The sequence below is a fragment of the Copidosoma floridanum genome, unplaced genomic scaffold (assembly GCF_036245765.1).
Source record: "Copidosoma floridanum isolate Cflo_tuat_1 unplaced genomic scaffold, Cflo_Japanese_pri ptg000007l, whole genome shotgun sequence".
Lineage (NCBI taxonomy): Eukaryota > Metazoa > Arthropoda > Insecta > Hymenoptera > Encyrtidae > Copidosoma > Copidosoma floridanum.
In genome coordinates, this window is record NW_028321884.1 from 12,722,542 (window position 1) to 12,744,906 (window position 22,365).

Below are 22,365 nucleotides of genomic sequence, written 5' to 3' on the forward strand. Positions count from 1 at the left end.
CGCATAATCGAATGACTCGCGTATTTTTTTTTTTTGCTTTTTTTTTTGCGTTTCGTAAAAAAGTATAAGTAGTGCGTGACAATCATATGAATGGGCGTACCATGAAATGCAGTGCCTAACAACAGTCCGTCGCATACTCTCACGTTTAACAATTAATATGGCTTGTTTGGGGGGAGGGGGACAACGTATATAATGTATACAGCCTTTGGCCGAAAAAACCCTTTTTTTCTTTTATTTTTCCTCTCCCTTATCCATCGCGAGACTATCATCGGTTTGCTGCCGCCTCGTCTCTCCCGTTTTTCTGTCGAACGCGCGTACACAGTGTCATTATTCACGCGGTGTAGTACGATTGACGCCATTTCGATGTCTTCGAAGAACAAATGAACCAAAAACTGTGAAAAATCAGAGTATAACTTGATTGGGTGGGTGTCGCGCGTGCAACATCGTTGATCGTGTCTCTTCAGTAATTGACGGTGGCAAAGCGCTCGGCGACGAGGGCGACGACGGGGTACGAGGACGGCAGGAGCAGGAGCGTCAGGTCAACAAGATCCGCCAGGAGGGGGGCCCCTTGGCGTCGATCCCCTTGGCGTGAGTCGCTTCACCGGAGCATCAGCAGTTGGGGCAGGAAGGCGCTGCACAGCAGCGCGAGCGTCCACGCGGCCAGCCACTGTTGCTGCTGTCGTTGGCTCGTTGGGCTTATGAGGGCGCGCGCCGTGCCGCCGCTGTTGTACGTCAGCTCCTCGTTCTTCACCACTTCGTTCGGGTGGTCCGAGTACTCTTCTGTGGGAAATAACGATTTTAGATTTTTTTTCTTCTTTTTTTTCAATGGTTTAAAATATCATATATGTATAACACAAAAACGTTAATAATAGTAAAGCTATAGGGTCAGCCGTACAATTAGTATACCGTACAGCTTTACACGGTGTTTTTTTTCTTCTAGCAAAATCCCAGTCGGTTGTTATTTTTACTCCCGATTGACCACCAAATTCATCAGTGAGAGAGACACCGATCTTGTTCACACCGTTTTATTTATCCTCAATCGAGAGTAAAAATAACTGTGGAGTAGCTATACGGTAAAAATGACAGCTAAGATTCGTTGGCCACCCAAATTACCCCGCATGGTTATTTTCCCGGTGTGAGCAAAAAAGTTCCCATGTTTGGTTTGTGTATTACTTGTGAGCGAAATTGCGGCATTTTCCCTTACACCGAGTCTCGATATTTTTTTCTTTTCTCTGCGGAAAGCGGCTGTTTTTGTCGAGAGACGCGCGTATACTCTTACACACACGGGATCGGGAAACAATGAACTGGCTCCCTAATCAACAAGAGCCCCGTGTATAATACGTTGCAGGCCAAAAAAAGGACGGGCGAAAGGCAGGCTTTTATGTATTTATTTATTTATTTTTTTTCTATTTTCGCAAAACAGAAAGACAGAGAGAGAGAGAGGAAGAGGGAGGGGAAAAAAAAAAAAAAAAGAAGAAGCCGGAGGTAGTATGTGAAATGGCGCGGAAAACGTGCAGTGCTGCAGAGACGGGGAAAAATAGAGTAGCTCTCGTGTGTGTACGTGTCATCCCCCAGCCATGCAGAGTCTCGACGGCGGACGAATTTCGCAAGGGTCTCTCTTATATACTCGCTGTACACGGCACATGTGTGTGTGTACATTCATTATGCAGAAAAGCGGCGCAGAAGAGAAGAGAGACTACTCAGACTGTGCACGTCGGGGGATTTCTGACGTATACGGTGCTCTCTTAAATACACACGTATATGTATATAATAGTACTCGCTCTCTCTCTCTTTCGAGTCAGACACCGTATATATATATTATATAGAGCCACTGTGGAGCCGAGATTGAGCTTTTATTAATCCTTTTTTCCCTCTCTTTCTCTCGGTGAATTCACATGTTACCGATTTTCACGTTTCTCTACATGTAAGCGATTTATGGAAAAGAAAAAGAGAAAGGGGTACTATAGGGTTGCACGGGAGCTCGGTAGGTGCAGTGACAATGCAAATGAGGACAAGAGAGAGGTGGTCTCGGCCGCACTTGGAAGTCAAATTACCGGGCGATGATGACGAGGAAAGATCGATCGGACAGATGGCCGGCGTCCCCATGTACATACACCCGTGTGTATGTATACATGGAAGCACCACTGTGGAGCGTCTATTTTTTTCTTTCTGTTTTTTTTTTTTTTTTTTTTTTTTCGAGGTATAAGTACGTACATAGTGTACAAGAGGAAGGGCTACGCGTTTGTGTATATAATCGCGTGCTCCGTCTATTCTTCGGAAATAGGGCTTCTCTTTCGCGCACGCACGGGCTATTAAAAATGATTGTGCTCACTCGCGAGAGTATACATATACCATGTTATGTTACGTAGGTACATTCATTATTGCGAGGCGATGGCTTACAAGAAAGGGGCGGCCGATGGCTCCGTGGGTACGTTACCGATCTTGGACGATTTTTTCGCAGTTTCGTCCGAAAAACAAATAGGCCGAGAGAAGTTTTCCAGCTTCGAAAGCGGGGGTTTTTTGTTGAAAAACTCTGGGTGGCGAAAGGCCGTTCGATCGACTCGGCGAGTACCGTTTTATACGAGAGTATGTCCGATGCACGGGAGCGAGAATTTCTTTTACTCGTACGTTGAATAACTTCATCCAGTAGTTGGAGAGTTGCGTCGACTCCAAGGATCGGAGGGTGGACCCGCCTCTGTAACCCTCGTACGCAGGAAGGGAAGCAGTAAACACCCCCCCCCCCCCAACTTACTTTTTTGTACAAGACGCTCTTTATTTTTTCATCGTGGATTAATTTGCTGCGCCTCCACATTGATTCCTTCGCTCGCGTGTAACTGTCGTCATCGATTCAGATGGTGTCTTCCGTTGACCCGTAAGTTATACCCATAATGAAAAAAAACAAACTTGTGGCACGATATATATAATATCTTGATCAAAAGGAAGCTTTTAATCAATCAGTTTCTTATACCCAATTACACGACCCAGCGACAAATGGTTATCGCGTAGTAGTACCATGGAACTATTCGATGGTACTTGGTTAACCAGAATTGCCTCTCTTTTCCCGTATACCACAAGTAATACACAAACAGCAAAAAAATGATAAAAGTAAAGTACGTACTGTTCTTCTTCTTCTGCGTGACGGTGTTCTTGGGTGGCTGCGACGCTGGGGGCACGTAAGTCTGATGGGGCGGGTAGCCGAGGTACGTGGGCTGTTGGGGCACGTGGGCCGGGAGGTCGGGCTGCTGTTGGCTGTGCTCGTTGCGGTGGATGGGGTTGTGCGGGTTGACGGGGTACAGGCGCTCGCCACCCTTGTACACAGCGGGCGAGTTGGCCGAGCCGGGCTGCTGGTAGCCGTGGTTAGCGTTGATGTTGCCGTTCAACACCGCGACGCTCGTCGAGCTGCTGCTGCTGCTGCTGCTCACTGTGCTGCTCGTCACCGCCACCGCTGAAAAAGACGATTGGGTTATCATTGCGGGACTCTTTATCAAAAAATACAGCGAGTACTGGGATTATCTGGTACGATATATCTGTATACGGTATACGAAATTCAGGGTGACAGTGTCAAGTAATAACAATCGGACAGTAATTGGATGAAAAATTTGAAATTGCTTTGTTTATTTATTCACCACGTCAGTTTTATCATTTCAATTAACCCGTCAATGTCAAAACAATCATTAAATACTTATTAATAGTTATCAGTATCTATATTATGCTACAAAAGTTTAATACTATTTTTATCATAATTACGACTATGTATTTATAAATAATTATTTAGTTTGGAATTAGTTTTATGGATTAATGTACAATTCTTAGTATTGTAAAAATGTTTTTTTTTTTTTTTTAATTACTGCTCCTACAACGCTGTACTTGACCAAATATTAAAGTTCCTTTATTTCTCTGTGACCCTTTTTCCTCATTAGTTATGAAAATCTATTTTTTCCAGCATCAATGATACTCCGTATTTAAAAAAAAAAAAAAAAATTACATCGCACAAATATCGCTGTGTAAGTGTAGTTACAAGTACTGACTTGCGGCTCGTAAGATCGAGTGCTCTCGCCTGATTGACACTATTGTAATGGTTGCGCCACGAAACCAATTAAAGACGTCCGGCTTTTATCGATCAGAAATTATGTTTTAACGAGAGAACAGATGGAAAAAACGCGAGCGTCAAAGTTAACGTGGTGTATACCACAGTAGGATTGATTTTATATAAACCTGAAGGTACATTCACACTAATGCTTTGGGTATATATACACGTTATATACACTCGACTCTCGTCAAGGCACCAAAGTAATAATAATAAAAGGAAAAAAGAAAAACAAAATGAACCAGCACAATGGGATCGAGTGTAATGCCCGTACATATATATTCAGTTCGAAATAGACGTGAAGCCTCAGGCAATGTCGAACTGCGCCGAGGCGCATTAGATGATTCCGTCAAACGAAAGCCGCTCGCTCGAAAAAAAAAAAAAAAAGAAAAAATCATATAACCACACGTACACATGATGGCTTTTGGTTCCTCGTTAGGGTTACCTGAGCGTATAGGCCGTCCGTGGATTATAATAGAAAGCAAAGGCGGCGAGTCACGCCGAGGGCGAGGATGTGTATTAAAAAAGAGAAAAAGAAACGCGCGAGGGGAGAGCGAACGAATTTGGCTGATGGAAGCAGGTGTGTGCTGTCGATCGTACGCGTATACGTGGGTCTCGTGCATTCATGTAAGTGCATACTGCTTCGTGGCTTTCTTCTTCTTCTCCTCTCTTACATTTTTTTTTTTTTTTTTTTTTTCCAAAGGGAGCTCTCGAGGACCACTATACTGTGTGCCTCCTCGCCGCGATATTTGATCGATGGAGCTCGCGGTGGTGAGGAGCTTTCTTTCTTTCTTTCTTTTATTTTCTTTTTCTTTTCTTTTTTCCATCATACTGACTTTGTTTCTCTTGTTTATCATGAATTACCGAGAATTTCACATACTCTCGTGTACCAGAGTGCGCGTACTTCTTTTTTTTGCTCTGAATTTTTTTTTTTTTCTTTTTTTTTTCCATCTCCACTGAACTGAGAGAAAGAAGGGATTTTATGTATTCACGAGAAGAGCGCGTGCGTTGAAAAATGGTAAAGAGTTTTTTATACATTTTACCATCCTAAAGATGTAATATTTTATCGTTTTTTAAAAATAATTGTTGTAATTTTTCACGTGAGATCGACTTTATAGCTACTTGATCCTGTGACTTTAAACTAGGGTCCTTAAAAGATAAAAAAAAAAATAAATAAACAATTTGAAAAATGCTGTAATGCACATTAACTGTATGTTTTTAGTTAAATCATCGCATTATTGTTTCCTCTGTTTAACATAGGTAACAAAATATATTGAATTGTCAAAAAAAAAACAAAAATAACTTACAATTGTTGCGCGACGTCGCCGGGTACGAGGACGAGTCGGCCTCATTGCCGCAGCAGACCTTGAAAACGACCTTCATGTTGTGGGTGGTGCAGCGTCCGCCAATGCGCCTGTGCAGGTCGTCCTTCGAGGATGTGCTGATGAAGTAATAGTCGCGGCCGGGATGGAACTCCAGGCCGCCCGGTTGGGGCGTGAACGGCCTGAAGGTTATCGTGAAGTAGACCGTCTTGAAGGGCTTGTCGCAATTGGCTATTATCCGAGGCGTTGGATTCGTTATCCGGCACGTCTCGTACTCTTCTTTCGACACCTGCATTTTGGACCCCATGGATTTAGAAATATACGTACATGTAGGTGGGAAAATGAGCTAAGATTTCAAAGTGCTTTCATCGGGTAGCTTTTAGGAAAAAATTGAAACGATTATAATATTCAAGTCGTTTCACGCAATTTTTGTACTAATGACTTCCATAACGATTTCATGACGTATAAATGATTTTCGTCGGTTCCAGCCCGATTTCGTCAAGGAGGACCGCAAGATTTTAACTCGTAATACCCCCCCAAACGACTTTCAATCAAATAATCGTCCTTAACTACGAAATGAAAAAAAAATTTAAAAAAAACTATAGCTACTAGAAATTAAGCAGAGTCAATTTCGAATCTCAAGTGCAGAACGAAGAGGGGGGGGGGGAAGGGAATCGCACGAAAATCGCAGCAACGAAAACAATGAACGCGCAGCGAGGGGAGGGGGGTTTTGCAAGTAAACGTCGCGCTCCCGCTCTCCACGTGCGCACGGAGCGAAGGACGAAACAATCACCCGCGCTCGCTCGCGTTTTTTTCTTCATCTTATATGTGGCGTATAAAAAAACAAAAAAAAAAAAAAAAAAAAAAAACAAGGCGTGTGTCCCGAAAAGCCGCGCGACACGTGTTTTTCGTTAGGTGTATTCGTAAGAAGCCGTAATTTATAGCTCGGCGCGCGCAGCTGTCTAAACAAGCTCACCGAGCTTGAGCTTTTTTTCGTCATCTGCTGTGTGGGAACGGGAAAAAAAAACTTAATTTTCCAACCCAAGCTTATACGTGTCGGAGTTAATTTTAATAAGGCCGGGAGATCAATATCCGAGCTTTTTCCTCTCGCGGAGCGGATGTTCCGTCTATAGCTTTTTTCTATTTTCACGTGCGACCGATTGCCAAAGGCTCATTGGCAGCTGAAACCCTGCGCAGGGAGGGGGCTCCCGAGTTGCTACGGTAAATCAAGCTTACAACACCGCTCGGATGTATATTTGAAAGCTCACAGGGGTCGTTGTTATGAATATCATTGTTTTTTTTTTTTTCAAGCCGGCTATCTATTCAAATTTTTATCTATGCATATATATATATATGTGTACACTTACGTTGTAAATGATGTACTTCTCAGCTTCGTCATCGTACGTGCCCGGCTGGTAAACCGGGCAGATTATGTTCACCTGGTCGTACTCGAACTTTGCGTTGTTCTTGTTCACGTCTATTATGTGATCCGTATTGTCTATCCGAAATCTGAAACAAAAGTGAAAAAAAGAAACGCGTCAGTTCACTTGCTTCACGTGATTTGCATCAATTGGTACATTTATTATATTTTATTTTCTCTCACAGTATCATCGAACTCAACTTTTCGCAAACTCTTGAAAAACCAGGGGGTGTAACTGGGGGTGTAAAAACCATTCTAGCCCCTATTTTCTCTTTCTGAATGATTCGTTGAAAAAAAAAACCGGTACATATGAGATGGAGAATCCGCACTCCAGAAAAGGACGAGCGGGGTGTCGTTAATTACCAACTCATATATATAGGTATACACACGCGTGCAATTTTGAGCACTCATATGTGATATAAACTACATCCATATTACAGACGTGCAGAAGTAAAAAGAGATAAAACGAAAGAAATCCGGAGATGGGGGGCAAAGGGGGGCTAAAAGAACGAGATGTATCCCGATCGGCGCCAGCGAAGCGGACACAAGTGCTTGCGCAGAGGGGGTAGGGGGGGGGGGAGGAGGGCTCGAATTCCATCGGGCCGCGACAGGAGCAACAACGGCAGCATGTATGTAACCGGGAGCTGTGTGTATATACATACACACATGGGAGGGGGCTGGGGGGAGGCGGTGTAGTGTTTTGTTGGCCGAAAAAGAAACAGGGATTTTTTCTCGCAAGCTTTCACGACGCATTAACATCCAGCGCGAACGAGGAGCCAGGGATAAGGAAGGGAGTGTCGAAGGAGGAGGTGGGCCGCGGCGAAGGAATAACATCGTGAGAGTAGCTGCTGCGGCCGGAGAGATGCGGGTGAAAACGAAGGCGCAAAAACACGCCTGCACCTCCTCCTCCTCTTTTGTATGTATACCTTTTCCTTCCCTCTTTCGCATCCTCCTGCTTTGTATAGCATACCTACGCTTCTTCGTAATCCCGTACATGTATATATACATATTCGTGCACTTTATAACGAAAGTGCCCGGGAGATGGATGACCAACGGGGGGTCAAGGGTACATCTGGATGGATACAGAATTTTTTTTTCATTTTATTCTTCTATTAAACGAGTTATTGTCATGTATTAAACCTTCATGCGGTGTACTATTCTAAACAACCGATTTCAAGACGCTCGTAAATTTCAAATTGCCGGTCGCGCGCGCGCGCTGTACACCAAAAAAAGAGAAAAGAAAAGAAGAGGGTGAAAAAAAGGGTATACCTACAACAGCAGCAACAACGCCCCGCAGTAAATAAATCTCCCCTCCGGCCCTCCGAGTTACGCGCGAGCGCGTTGTTTTTACCCGCGGAATAATGAGGCGGGACTAGTTTTTGCCCCGCGTCGCGTTATGTTCCCCCACCCCCCCTCCTCGTGCGTATGTACACGTATATGTGTGTACTTAATACCCAATCGATATTTACAACTGAAAAGGAAAGACAGCGAGTGTAGGTATGTATATACATGCGAAGGGAATCAGAATCGAAAAAGAATACGTCGGGCGTATGATGTAAAAGAAGAAACGTATAGGAGAGAAGAAGTCAGGATGAAAAAGAGCGGAGAGGAGAAATGAGCGCCTGCATGTATAGTGTGCATGTATACTCTGGAAGAGGAGAACACCGAGGGCCTTTCTCGCGGGGTGAGAAAGGAGCTCCTGCGGGGCACAACCGGTTCTGCTGCTCCTCGCTCTCTCTCAACTATTATGTGTGTGTAAGGTACATTATACGTGTGTGTGGACCCCAGCACACCGTATACCCTAAGTATCCCCATATGTACCCCCTGCACCTCCTCGGCAGGATATAGAACTTATTTCAACCTCCCCCGCGACTTTTTTTTTTTCTTTTCCTTTTGGTCATCTTTGCGCTCGTGGCGAGGAGAGCTGTCCCTCCCTCCCTTTTTTTCCTTTCTTTTTTGTCTTGCCAGGTCCATATTATAAATACCGTGACGTGCTTGTGCGCGTACATTGGAGTAGGCTTATTTTTTACATTACTTTATTTATTTTATTTTTATTTTTTTATTTTTTTGCCACCTCAACTTGGTGCTCAATTTCCGCAATCAAAACTGCGAGAAAGTTAATCTCGAGTACAACTGTCTGGTATACACATACGCCCATTGCCATCCACTTGACAAAACTAGCAATCTCAAAGTGAATATCCCGCCCAGTCAGAGCTGACAATAGTACCTATAATGTCTAAATTTCGCAAAACACCATAATACTCCAAATATAACTTCCTCGAAGCTATTGTATATATATACACGTGTTGCAGGTCGAAGCCAACGCTCACGCGATGGCAAGCGGAAACGGGGCGACTTTGGCTGAGAAAAAGCGTGTAATTTTCGTAAAAGTGGCCTTAACGAGACTCCACGCGCAGTGGGCGATCGTAAAGGGGTATACCCGTCGTAAAAAAAAAAAAAAGTAGGAACAAAAGACAAACGAAGAAATACGAGAAAGGGTATGAATTTTGCAGACGTGCGTCCACGCGCGTGTCGAGTCGTCGGGAAGGGTGTATACTCGATGCAAAAGAAAAATTGGAAGGTGTGTACCAGCGAGCTCGCCCCTCTCGCGCGTGCTACGCTGCCATTACTTTTTTTTTGTGCGTCGACTATTCGCTTTTTTTATGCGCTTCGCTCATCGTTTCTCGGAAATGGGCGACCAATCGTGCTTGATCTAATTTTTTTTCTAGCACGTTGTAATAAAAATAACGACACAACTGTCCGCGAGCATAATAGCCGGGCCCTATAGAGAATACCTCGATAATTGCCACACCCACGGACGGAGCCGAGCGAGGGAGCGCGTACATATACGATACGATTTTAGAGAGAAAGGGAGAAACCTAAGGGGGAACGGGCGAGTATGGCTCTCGGATGCGTTTCTCTCTGCCCGCCCTCTTTTTTCTTTTTTTCCTTTCGGCATCAGAGTGTACGAGTCGGCCGAAAAAAGAAGAGCACGAGCGCACCCACTCGACTCTATACAACGCAAAGATGACGATCTTCTTTCTCTTACCGATTTCCCTTCGGTCCCACGTAGACCCAAAAATCGCTGTATAATACGACCCTCGTTATGCGACTCGCGCCACAGATGAGCCCGATAATCGGCGGCAGCGACTATGGGTCTTTTTTCCTCGAAACAAAAGAAAAAAAACAGAGAAAACTCGGGTGCAGCTAATGAAATATATATATATTACACCTCGGTGCGTGATCGTTCCTATACCTCGCAGGAGTAATAAAATAAAAAAAGGGGGATTGTTTTAATTGAAATCGCGGGCTCGGGACAAATTGTAAATACGCGGGGTTCATTTGAAAAATAGAGGTGTATGTGATCGTTATTTTTGTTGTTGTGGCGATTTGTTCTTCCAGCGCGTATAGGTTGATTAAATCGATACCGATCTCATCTGCGCGATGTACCGTTGCTCGAAGGACGCCGTATTAATTAGCCCTTCTTTCCCCCCATATGTATACACACTTCTTCGAGCGGATATGATAAGACGCCTATATAATTGCAGGGCAGGATTGATATTATATTGTAGCCGTACGTGCACAAATTGATATTTATACGTCTATATATATACATGTAGCACCTGCTGTGGCCCGCTCTCTGGGGGAAATTGATGGAGGTTAAGGCTTCGATCGGGTTAATGGGCTCGATATTTCAAGCTGATTGTTTTGGGCCGATGCCGATTTTCGAAGTTTCAAGCTACAGTATCGATTTGATTACATCGTTCAAATGACTCGAAAATTTGTCTCCACAAAAGGGCATATCAATTATCGCCAGCTAGTAGAACAAAAAAGAGAGAGAGATCGGTATATTAGAGGCAGAAGGTGAGCACTGGAAAATCGATTGAACGTTCACCTGGAGAGACGCGCGCGGATTTAAACGGAACGAAGGACGAACCGATCTGTACAAGAGGAGGGGTTGAAAAGCTGTGCACACGTGTGTATAGCATCAGTTTGACGGAAGAGACGAAAGGGAGTTCTAGAAATAGGAGGCACCGCGAGCTCGAGACTTGGAAAAAGAGGATGAGCTGCGAGGTATGCGAGAGCGAGTGAAAAGCAACACATGCGTCCCGGACCACAAAAGGTGAGAGCCAAGAAGGAGCCTTTGGTGCGCAGCTCTTTCATCTTGACACTGATTTCATTCCTTTTACTTGCTTTGCGAGTTTTCGGATGCACGTGGGTATATATATACACACATATCGTCCGGAGTCTTTAATTGCGCGATATACACGGAGCGAGAGAGGAGGATTATTTTTAAGCGCGTTGAACCGACTCTATATGCGTACCTATATACTCTTTCTCTCTTTCGAGGAATCGGACCAAAAACAGAGGGTATTTATCGAAAAGAAAAAGAATTACATCCGACAACAATGCTTTCTGTCACACATACATTCGCCATACCGATCACGCAAATAACACACCATATCATGCAGGACGATGCGAGAAACCCTGTCATTACACTGTATACCCACACACAGGCAGACAGAGTGCACACGTGTGCATGCCGAGTGCGAAAGAGCCGCACAGTAAATAACGATCGGCCGAAATGCCGTTTCCGCGTACGGTTAACGATCTCGGCGAAAATCGGTTTCTCTCCTCGCACTTGCCGCCGATGCGCGCATGGTAGCCGGGTCGAGGTGTGGCGCATCAGACGAGGATTTCGCGCCCGTTTGCACCTGCCTCGTATACATATATATATATACATATACATACCGATCATCGGTAGTTAAGGGCGCGAGGAGGGAGAGGCGGAGGACTCTTCGATTGCTTCCCTCGGGTATACATATATATGTGTATTGCGGACGCTCGGGTTTCGTTGAACGAAAACTGAAGGATGATGGAGAGAAGGATGCGCGCGGGTATAATATACGTATACGCGCCGATCCATTCCCACGGAGGCGAAGACGTCGCCACGGGGCAGCGCTGATGCTCCTCTCTCTCGCTTCTCATTCATTCATCTTTCTCTCTCTCTCTCTCTCTCTCTGCTTCTCCCTGTGTGTGTATAAATATATGTATATACGTGCGAGTATTATATTATATTATACCTTGGTGAAATTATCGCCGTGCCGATACATACATATATATATATATATATATATATATATATATATATATATATATATATATATATATATATATATATATGTATATACGTATATATTACATATGCACGAGAATGTGTCTGACTATTGCGCCGATATACGTGTGTATATGTAGAGAAAGGGAGGATGGACGGGAAGAGAAGAGCCCCCATCAAAGCAAAACGCACATAGTGTGTATATTATATATATTGTACACCGGATGCCTTGCTTCATTTTTTTTTTTTCTTTTTTTCTCGATTTGCGACGATTTCCTTGCGGTGCCCTCGAGGCTATATACGTGGAAGAGAGTCGTATCGCACTTGTATGTATATACATTTTGTTATAACAATAATAATGATAACAATGCGAAGGAGAGAGAGGGCGAGCGGTGCAATTTGATTTTGAATTATATAGGTGCGATGTATGCTCTCTGTGTACACCTCGGGCTCTCTCTTTTTCTTCGAATTTCGTGGTAATAATATGACAACGAGAGGGTTTTATTGTTGCACTGGGTACAACCTGCGGTGTAAATATATTTATATAGATACATATGGACACAATTTTTCCGTCGATGTGTCTTTGAAAACGCCTTCCCCTGAGATGATACGGAGTTTTCAGACTAATGCCGCGAGTGCACGTGGTAACTGTTTTGTCGCTCGCGCGAGAGAGAAAGAAAAAAAAAAAAAAAAAAAAAAAAAGGAACGAAGGCGCACAACGCTGGCAAAAGAGATGCAGCGGCGGCGCAGCAGAGAGGGGAAGGATGTAATACGAGAAACAGTTACGCGGAGTGTAAAACGCGGCGGCCTTTCAAGCTCCTTCCTCCCTTCCTCGTCTCGAGTCGTGGTTGTTACAGTTTGCCTTCAAACAACATTTATCCAAATATACTTTATTTCGGGTGTGACATATCTTCGGGTGCATACACACGTAATACGACACATGCACGCAAGTGTAGAGCACGTCTTTTCAACCACGAAAGTATATAATTATACACTCCAGGTCACCTCTCCCTTTTTTTTTTCATTTCTTTTTCTTTTCCTTCGCACCGGCCGCAATTCACGGTGCTTACTAAGCACGTTGCATTGTCTCTCGTGATTGGGATTTGAGGAGGAAAACAAAAAGTGACGAGGTCCGGCAAAAAACCGGTATCGGATGACCATCGTGTTTATCTCAAATTAATGATAACAGCGTAAATAACTATAGGCAACCTCCACAAAGGCACTCCCGAGCGTATGTATGTGTCGTTGGGGCACGGATGCGCCCGTGAAATTCGGCGAGAGCGCGACGGCTCATTAGCGGCGGCAAAAGTGAGACGTTTCTTTGGAAGAAAAAAAAAAAAAAGAAGGGGGACGAGATTAAAGGAGCCGAGCAGAGCTTTGGTTTGCTGATCGATCATGCGTATTTACATGCGTGTTGTACGAGTTAAGCGGACCGGTCGCCGAGAGCCACGGGTGCGCGTACGAGGATCGGTAAAAAAAAAAAAAATATATATGTATATTTGTGCGGTTTCTTTTTTAACGCGTGTATCAAAGGAGATACGTATGAGGCCCGGTATGCGCAAGTACGTATATATACCTGCACCACGGAATAATCGGACAGCCGAAAAAAAAAAAAATATATATATATATGGGGCGTCGATTAGTATACATACAATGTGATGCGCGTATACGTGGGGCGCGACGAGCCGGAAAAAATCGCTACTGCAGGCGAAGGCGCTCGGGCGCAAGATTCTCCATACCTGCGAAGGGACGTCTGAAATTTCGGGAGCCTATGGCACGCTTGGACGGACGATTCTCTGGCTCCGATGCTTGCTCTTGATAAGCTCTGGGGGGGAGAGGGGGGTTCTTATTTTTAATCCTCGGAACTTTTTTTGGGGGGAGGGTAGAAAAATTTGCTCCCACTTATGGGCACCTAATAAGAAACTAGTATGTGTACGGTTGATGGCTAGTTGGTTCGACACGGGAGAGAATATCAGCGAGAGAGAGAGAGGGGCCTTGTATCGCACGACGAGGGGGGAAGATACTTAGATGCACTATAGTGTAGGATAAAATGGCTCCCCGAGCGGAGGATGAGGAGGCGATGAAAGGAATATATGTATATATCCCCCTTTTTTTTCACCCTCGATCGGACACACCTGTCGGCTGTGTACTGCCCCAACGAAGACGGTGTGTCTAGTCCGTAGGGTATACATGTAGTGATGGGGGTTTTTTTTTTCGTTTCTACGAGACACGGGTACCATCGCAACGTGTAAGTACGGAACGGAGGGTACAAAAACACAACAGAGACGGGGGGAAACGAGCGCTCATTGACGCGCGTGTGGGTAGATACATGGATCTTTTTCTTTCTTTTTTTTTTTTACTAAAAAGTGAATGAGGCGGCTGAAGAAGAATAATCACGTGTCCCTATACATATATATATACACACGGATATTGTCGTCAGCAGCATTTTACACTTTAAAAGGATATAGAGAGGGGGATGGGACTTATTTTTTTTAAAAAGTGCAAGCATACGAGAGTACTGCTTTTTTGATTTTTGTGCTCCTCAAGGCAACAGCCTGACCCACCCCGCAAATGAGAATATCCTATGTTAAGTTTCTACTTCTTCTTCTAACCTCGTAGGTTTGCAACACAACCACAACAATGACTCGTTGTTCTGGTATACGTATACGCAGGTAGAGAAAAAAAAAAAAAAAAGTGTACTCGTAGGGGGAAGAAAAAAAAGCTCTCGATGGCGCTGGAAAAACGGAATGGCCGCGCTCTCCGTTAATCGGTAGGTACATAGGCCTGAAAGTGCCCCAGAGGGGGGGAGATTTCGCAATTGGAGAACGCGGACATATAATATAGCTATAGTATATAAGCGCGGTGTAGAATATATAAGCCGAAGGCGCGTAATTGACGGTTGCAGGGGTCCCTCGCGCGCGGAGATGGTTGTAAGCGCGGAGAGGTAAAAACCAGCCGAGAGCTGTACAGGATACTTTTCTCTCTCTCTTTTTTTTTTTTCACGAGGATGAGGGGGCCGTGAGTTTTTTTTGTTTTTTTACCGGTCGAGTTTTCCGCTTACCATTAAAATTTCGCAAGAATAACCTCTTGAGCGGCGATGGGGGGGGGGCAGAGTTGCGTAAAACCCCGGGAATTGGGGGGGTTTTTATTTTCCTTTTTTTTTTTTTTGCTATCCGCAGTGTATAATATATAATTACGTTTTTCCGTGAGCGGTACTATAAAACGAGGAAAGTGTGGTAACTGCGCGCATATCCTCCGATAAGTAAATTCGAGATCCAGATGGAAAGAGAGAAAAAAATTCCCAGATGTTTCATAAAAATAACTCGTCACGCGGGGCGAAAGAGAGGCATCATCGTCGAGACGCGCGTTTTCCTTGACAGTAAAAATAAAAAAAGGTGGAGGGTTGGGCGGGTAGGGGGTCCCAAGGAAAAACCACATGAAACGTTCCCATGCGCGGCAAAGATCTCACCCTCGCCACCGAGATCAATCCCCTCGTGCAACGTCATCATCGTCCCTCCACACCCCCCCAGTCGTATCCTCGATGTACACGCGATGAGAAAGATCAGAGACTCTCGCCGTCGAATATTTTTTTTTTTTTTTTTACGCGCACACACCCCAGCCCCCTTTTTCTCTCCCAAACGCGCGCGCACGCGTAAGAATCCGAAAAATTCTTTCCCCGTAAAGATCGAAATCTCTCGGTCTCGCGCCCAAACGAGCCAGATGCACGGAGATACATCCCCAGAGCGCTGCGGTCGAGGGGTTATCGATAAATCACGGCCCCAGTTTGGTCATCTCACCCCACCCCCCCTTGCTGACACCTTCATATTAAGCGTAATGTATAGATAAATTCTCCGTTGCACACCCGAGTTTTTTTTTCTTCATTTCTACTGCCTCTCGCGAGCATCCACGGTGTCTCTTTTTCTCACTGGAGAACAACGAAAGTAATAAAGCACACCACGCCAGCATCAAGACGTTCCAGGCGCACGATAAGCCAGGGGACACGTAGAGAGAAGCTGATGGTTGATACGAGAGGTCAGGTCTTCGGGCGGTCTTACCCTCGTCGTGTTTTCACATATACACATGGACGATGGCTCCATTGCTTACGTGCTCCATTGTCGTACATGGTATGCACATCATATTCGTATATACGACACGAGGAGTATGAGATCGGTAAATTTACGAGACGGTGGCGTTTTTGGGTCATACTCGTACCCTTTATACGTATATCTATATAATATGTATAAAAGAGGATGCGCTTACACGAGATGTACACCTATACGTACAGAGGGAGGCCAGAGATCACGAGAGAGGGTCTCTCGTGACCGCCGCTTCCTTAGGTGCCCACAGATGGGTAGATCGAGGGGGGGTTTCGCCGAGGCGCGAGAGCCTCTCTCCAGGGACACGTGTCATTTGTCGCCACGGCGCCGATAAATTCGCGCCGGCTCTTTAACGGCGTCTCTAGGTTCTTCGGGGGGGCTTTTTTTCACCAGAGAACCATGTATATATATATATATATATATACCTGCACAGTACACCAAACGCCAAAGACGACAGCTGAGGATGCTCCGGAGGAAAGATCGGTCAGTCCTCTCCTGCACGTGCATCGAGATGCTGGGGGCAAGTAGAGCCGAAGAGGAATCACCGTAACGTAACCCACTTGCCTATACACGTGGGTATATGTATAAACCCCTGTACCGATTTTTATCCACCCACCTAACCCATATATAAACTCCTCTTGCCGATCTCATCGGGCATGTATACAGTGGCGTCGTCGTACGATCGCCTTTTTTTCGCCCCCGTTTCCATTTTACCGGTAACTACCACTTATGTGTATACATATAGCAATAAGAAGAGAACCAAGACCGGAGATTTCAACGTGTGTCCCTCTTCCATCCGAACTTGGTGAGACGTGTGTGTGTGTGTGTGTGTGTGTGCATACAAACTTCTCGGTCTCTCTGTACTTGTGCGCGCCGTTACTCGGGGGTATATACATACCCTGAAATCCGGTAAACCGTGTAGCTATGCCGATTTTTCGTCTTACACTTGTACACCTGTACGTAGATATACCTATATCGGTGGGCGATGTACTGTGCTTGATTATATTTACGTACAATATCGAATGATTTTCGGCAGTGTCCGGTGACGCCTAACAACGCGCCATCGTGTTCCCCGAGAACAAAGAAAATCCTGTAACGTGCAAGCGCGACGGAAAACACGCGAGAGCCAAGAAACACCCGGACCACTTGGGCGACCGTGTGCGCGAGTGTCTGTATTATAGTGCACGCGTCTTCGAGGTGCCATCTCAGGATTGGTAAATAGCCCGTGTACGTACATAGCGGCTTGGTCAAACACGACGACGAGGACCTCTCGGAACGAAAGATGAGGAGAATATACACTTGGAAGTAGAAAAGGGACCCTGTTTTATTAACCATATACGTGTGTGCTAAGCGCACTCGTGTAGGTGTGCCAACAGGAGGGGCCCAACAAGAAAAAGCGTCCGATTATTTCGCACTTGCGGGGGTCGTGTGTTGAACGAAACGACGCCGACGACGACTTAACGACGTTCGGGATAAGGAAAAGACGGAGGGAACGCTCGAGTGGAATTTCGGGGGTTCCCCTTTTTATATCCTCCGTCCGCGTTCGCTGTTTCTTCGCGATCGAGGGGGATGATGTGTACATACTATAGCGTCATCTACCTCACATAATATATATATATATGAGACGCGAGTACCTACCAAAGTATGTATACTGTATGAACTCAAATCTCTTTCTAGAGCCTAGGACAAATGGGAAGCCATCAAGTACACGTGCGACCTTTCCTTTTGCTCCTTATTCTTTGGCTCCTTTTTTCCCCTTTTTTGTACACCCCACATGCGACAACGACGTCTTTTGGTGTACGTAATACGCATAGCTTTGCGCCATTGAGATCCGAACCACCTTAAAGAGAACACGCGCGTACAATATATTGCGTATATATACCTGCGTTTCTCCCTCGCCTACATGAGATATTCTCTATTCACTCCTGCTGCCGCTTTTATTATAAAGTGTATACGCACTAGGGGCATTATGAACTCTCCTGTGCTCTGCTCTCTCGAGAGATCTTTCCTGGTATTACCTATAATACGGGACGCTTGGATTTATTTTTTTTTTTTTTCCCTCTCCCTCCCCTTCGTGCACAGAAAATCGCCGGCCGGTGTGCGTCGTCTACATAATCTATACACACAAGCAACTTCTAAGGTGACGCGAACCTTTTTTTCTCCTCTTCTTCATTCATCCACCTCTCTCTTGGAGTCGATAAATGCTCGCATGCACTCTTGAAAAGCTGCGTGACAAATGTTACATGTGAACGTCGTTATACCCACACACGCGCGCGCGCTGTGTCATTGAGAAAAGCGTCTTGGGCCACTCGAGGAAACGCGATTTTGTGCGTGCGATACATCACGTGTGCGCAGTGTTCGAGAGCTTTTCACTCTCGTCTCCTCCTCCTTTTTGCCCTCGAGATTTCTCAACAATGGACATTGTGGAAAAAAAGGAGCCATGTATATAAGTAGCAGCAACTTTTGCTGCTCTGCGCGTATGGGTAACTCTTCTCGGAGCTCGAGTGTGCCTTTTTCTCCCCTCCCACCGATGTTTCGAGGAATGACGCTTTTGTTGCTGGCCCTCTCTTTGCGCGTGTGGGTGTGGATACACGGCGTGGGGAAATTTTTAGTTTTGATAAATCGATCGCAAGTATTTTTTTTCCACCGAGGAGCAACTGTGTCCATCGGTCGAGGGTGCCGATTTGTCGGGGAAAAAACCGATCGAAAGTATAATAACGATCAGCCGAGCGCGCCCGACGAAAAACCCCCTGTCGTTGACCCCTTTGACGACATTATCGGCATCGCGCGTAATAAATGGACTCCCGTGCCGCGTGTAATTAGAATTTCAATTAAAAAACCCGGCCGTTCTCGCTGAGGGAAGAAAATAAAAGAGGAGCGCCGAAGCTTCCGAGAAAGAGTCCCCCGATCGTCGATCCGAAAAACCGAGTGCCCGGCAAAAAATGCGCTCCCTGAAAGCAACGACAAAAAAAAAAAAAAAAAGGACTCGTTGGCCGATCGCGATTTCCCTCGGCGCGAGAGGGGACCCGGTCTGCGATACTCATCGGTAATTTCGAGTGGCTGGCTATGCCCCGGTGGAACGGGAAACGGTATACTCGTTAATCGCGCTGCTTAATCATATATTCATGCAAGACGTCCGCCTATTCTTCAAAATTATGTCGAAAAAAAGCGTATTTGGTCAACGGTGGGGCCCCCCGGGGGATTGCTCCTCGTCTGCTCCCTCCACTATTACGATTTTTGGGTTTTGGTCCCTCCGCGGGTGCTCTTTACTCGATCGGCCAAAAGATTCTCAAAACCGAAATTTTCGAGATCGGAAATTTTGGGGAAATTATTCACCTTTGAGCAGTTGATTGCAATAATTTTGCCGAACCGTCCCGTATACTACATATATACCGCGCAACTTACTCCACCTACTCTCTGTGAGGGTATTTCGGAACAATGCTCGTAATAAAAAATAATAAAAAAAAAAAAAAAAAAAAAAACATTGTAATTATACTTTGATCATTATGTATGAATAAAATCTACATCATCCATCGTCATTTTTCTCAGCGTTATCCAGATTGTATAAAAAAAAAAAGGTAATACAAACCCTTGGTGCTTCATCTCCCACACTACACGGTCAAAACACGAGTCACCGTCATCCACATCATAACGATTATCAAAAGAAAACGAGACGCTCGAGGTAGCGTGTATACGCACCAAAACATACACCGCGAGAGCCGCGTCATTTCGGCGACTTCATTCGTCATCAGAATATATAATCTAGAGCTCGGCTTTGCCGCTGCACCAAACGGGGGGGTTGGGGGGGGGACCACCCGAGGAACCTCTCCTCCCTGCCGATCGCGCGCTCCGATATTATAATACCCGCGACGGCACGAGCATATGTTACAGCATACCCACGCAATACTCCCGAGTCGGCCGAACGATTGCTCACCACCACCACGCGCACGTGGGTATATATGTGTCTCTCGCGAGCGCAGGAGGGATCCGTCATTAGGCATCTCTCTCCTGTTGCGGTGCAATATACATTTCTTTCGACAGTGTCCATTTCTACTTTAAAAAAAAAAAAAATAAAGCGAGGGATGAAGGAGAGAGAGAGAGAGGAGGGCTACAGATGCGCGCCGGGCCCTCTCGCATTAATCTTCGGGGGCGCTCGAAAATTCAAAGAATCCATTCTCCCCTTGGAAATCGCGGCCGGCCCTTCTTCTTTTTTTTTCTTCAACCTCATAATACGCCCTGTCCCTCGTCTTCGCTTCCAGGCCTACTATTTTTTCTTCTCCTAACGTTCATGTACACAAAAATCGGTCCGTTTCCCTTTGGAAACCATATATTTTTCGCTTCGAGCGCTTCACACACACACGTGCATATACGTCTCTGATGGCTTCCCCTATGGCCGTTCTCTCCCACAGCAGACGTGTATAATAGGTACGACCCATATATACATACATATCTCCCTCTGTCCGGCAGTGGACGTAGGGCCCAAAGTGGAGCGACTATACGTGAGGGTATAAATTTCGGGCCCTATGTAAGGGGAGCGCCGAGATAGTTGACCTGTATTGCCGTTCTGAAATAAATATACATTAGATACTCGTGTATTTAGGAGTGTACACTCCTTTCGTCACTTGACCCGTTCGGACAGCACGAATGATTCAGCTTCTTCTGTATGCCTACAAAAATAATCTCGAGCGTATACACACGCATTATTCCCCAACGATGATGACAACGGCGCCGAGCACCCACTCCCACAAATACCCACCGAAATGCACGACCACGCCTATACAGCTTGGAGGAAAGAAAAGAGCGGACGCAAAAACAAAGAAAAAAACGGCCGAGGTGTTCGTTAACGACTTTCTCTCTCCCTCGCCTCCTTTTTCGGGACTTATCGTCGCGCCGGAAATTTACTTTCGGCGCCCTCCTCCCCCGTTTTTTTCTTGATGCGCTTAATAAGATGATTGGCCACGGGGACATTTTTCAAACGCTAAGCGCGTGCCTCCGTCCGCGTGCCTTGGAATGCTCGGCGCGCAATCATCCCAAGTGCCGTGTATTAGTAGGGAATTATTGTTTTACACCGGGGAGGTTCGGTTGGCGCGCGATTAATTGAAATTACTCGACCGACCTGCCCTTCATTGAGCAACTCCTGCGAGTGACGCTTTTTGATTTATTGCGCGCGCGCGCGATGAATTATTACCACACGGCATTGATAATTTTAATACCATTGTGGGGGGGGGAGGGGGGTCCCAACTGAATTGAATCGTGCTCGCGCGCGGGCAAAGTGAGTCATCATCAAAAATCCTTTTTTATTTATTATTCATACGCACACGTGGCTCGTTATTACCCCACAGCGCGAATCGGATAAAAAAAAGGAGACGAAAAAGTGCGATCTCCCCACCACCCCCCGCGCGACGTAATAAACCAAGTTGTTGACTCGATAATTCAGCCACGTTTATGTACATTATATGTGAAATGTGTGTATACAACGCATACACGTGTATGTACATGTGAACGTGCGGCGCGCGAGTCGCATACTAAACAGAAAATCCTTCATCGCCGTCGTCATCATCATGCAGGTATTATCATCGCCCATCGTCAGTTCTCGCTTTATGTATTCGGATTGAAACGTCACGTCCAAGGGGGGCCCGTGCGTTCGGTCCAGTTATATAAATCCAGCATACTTTTTGGTTCGACATTGGGTGAAAAAAAAGAGATGGTCCGTTAAGTAGAAGGGGGTGGGGGGGGGGTTCTACAGCGGTGGCTAATGAAGCGTCATTAGAGTCGAGAGAGGCCCGTGAATTTACGGCGCGCGACGTCGGATTCACACTGTACATAGGAAGCGTGCACGGCGGTCCCATGGAAAACCGTTCGTTTATCGCTCGCTCACGCTGGTCTTTGCTATATGGCTGTGTGCTGTGTATACATGGGGGGAAGGGGGGGGGCTGTGGAAATAAAAAATCGCTCCCTACGGCGGAACTTCCCCGTAGCGTATATATGTATATACCTGCGCGGTTTATGGCTTGCACAGTTTGTGTATACATACGATGTTGTACCCTGTACGATGTGTGTACTAGTAAAGCTGAATCGGTTGATTCGCTAATTGTGCCTATATATAGGAACGCGTGCATGCGTGTGTTACGCGATCTATCGACGATTAAGAGAAAATTCGTTGGAGACTCATGGTGAATATCGATTTTGAAAGAATAACAGAAATCTCAACTACATGTAAAAGAACTGTCTTGGGGGAAACGAGATTTTTTCTTTATTAAACAAAAAGGAGGGTGGGGGGGGGGAGAAAAAAAACACGTGTAACAACACTGTGCGCCCACTGC

The 22,365-nt window shown here is 45.6% G+C and overlaps 1 protein-coding gene across 1 annotated transcript in view; it reads right to left on the bottom strand.

Annotated features, from left to right (window-relative positions):
• Positions 1–23: 23 nt before the first annotated feature.
• Positions 24–22,365, bottom strand: part of Ephrin (ephrin) — a 43,167-nt gene continuing 20,825 nt past the window's right edge. Inside the window, exons 2-5 of the mRNA XM_089588888.1 lie at positions 6,777–6,918; positions 5,395–5,698; positions 3,119–3,445; positions 24–780 (exon numbers count right to left, since the gene is read on the bottom strand). Of these exons, the coding sequence (XP_089445014.1) occupies positions 599–780; positions 3,119–3,445; positions 5,395–5,698; positions 6,777–6,918 (955 nt within the window). The 3' untranslated portion in view covers positions 24–598. The remainder of the gene's footprint in view (positions 781–3,118; positions 3,446–5,394; positions 5,699–6,776; positions 6,919–22,365) is intronic.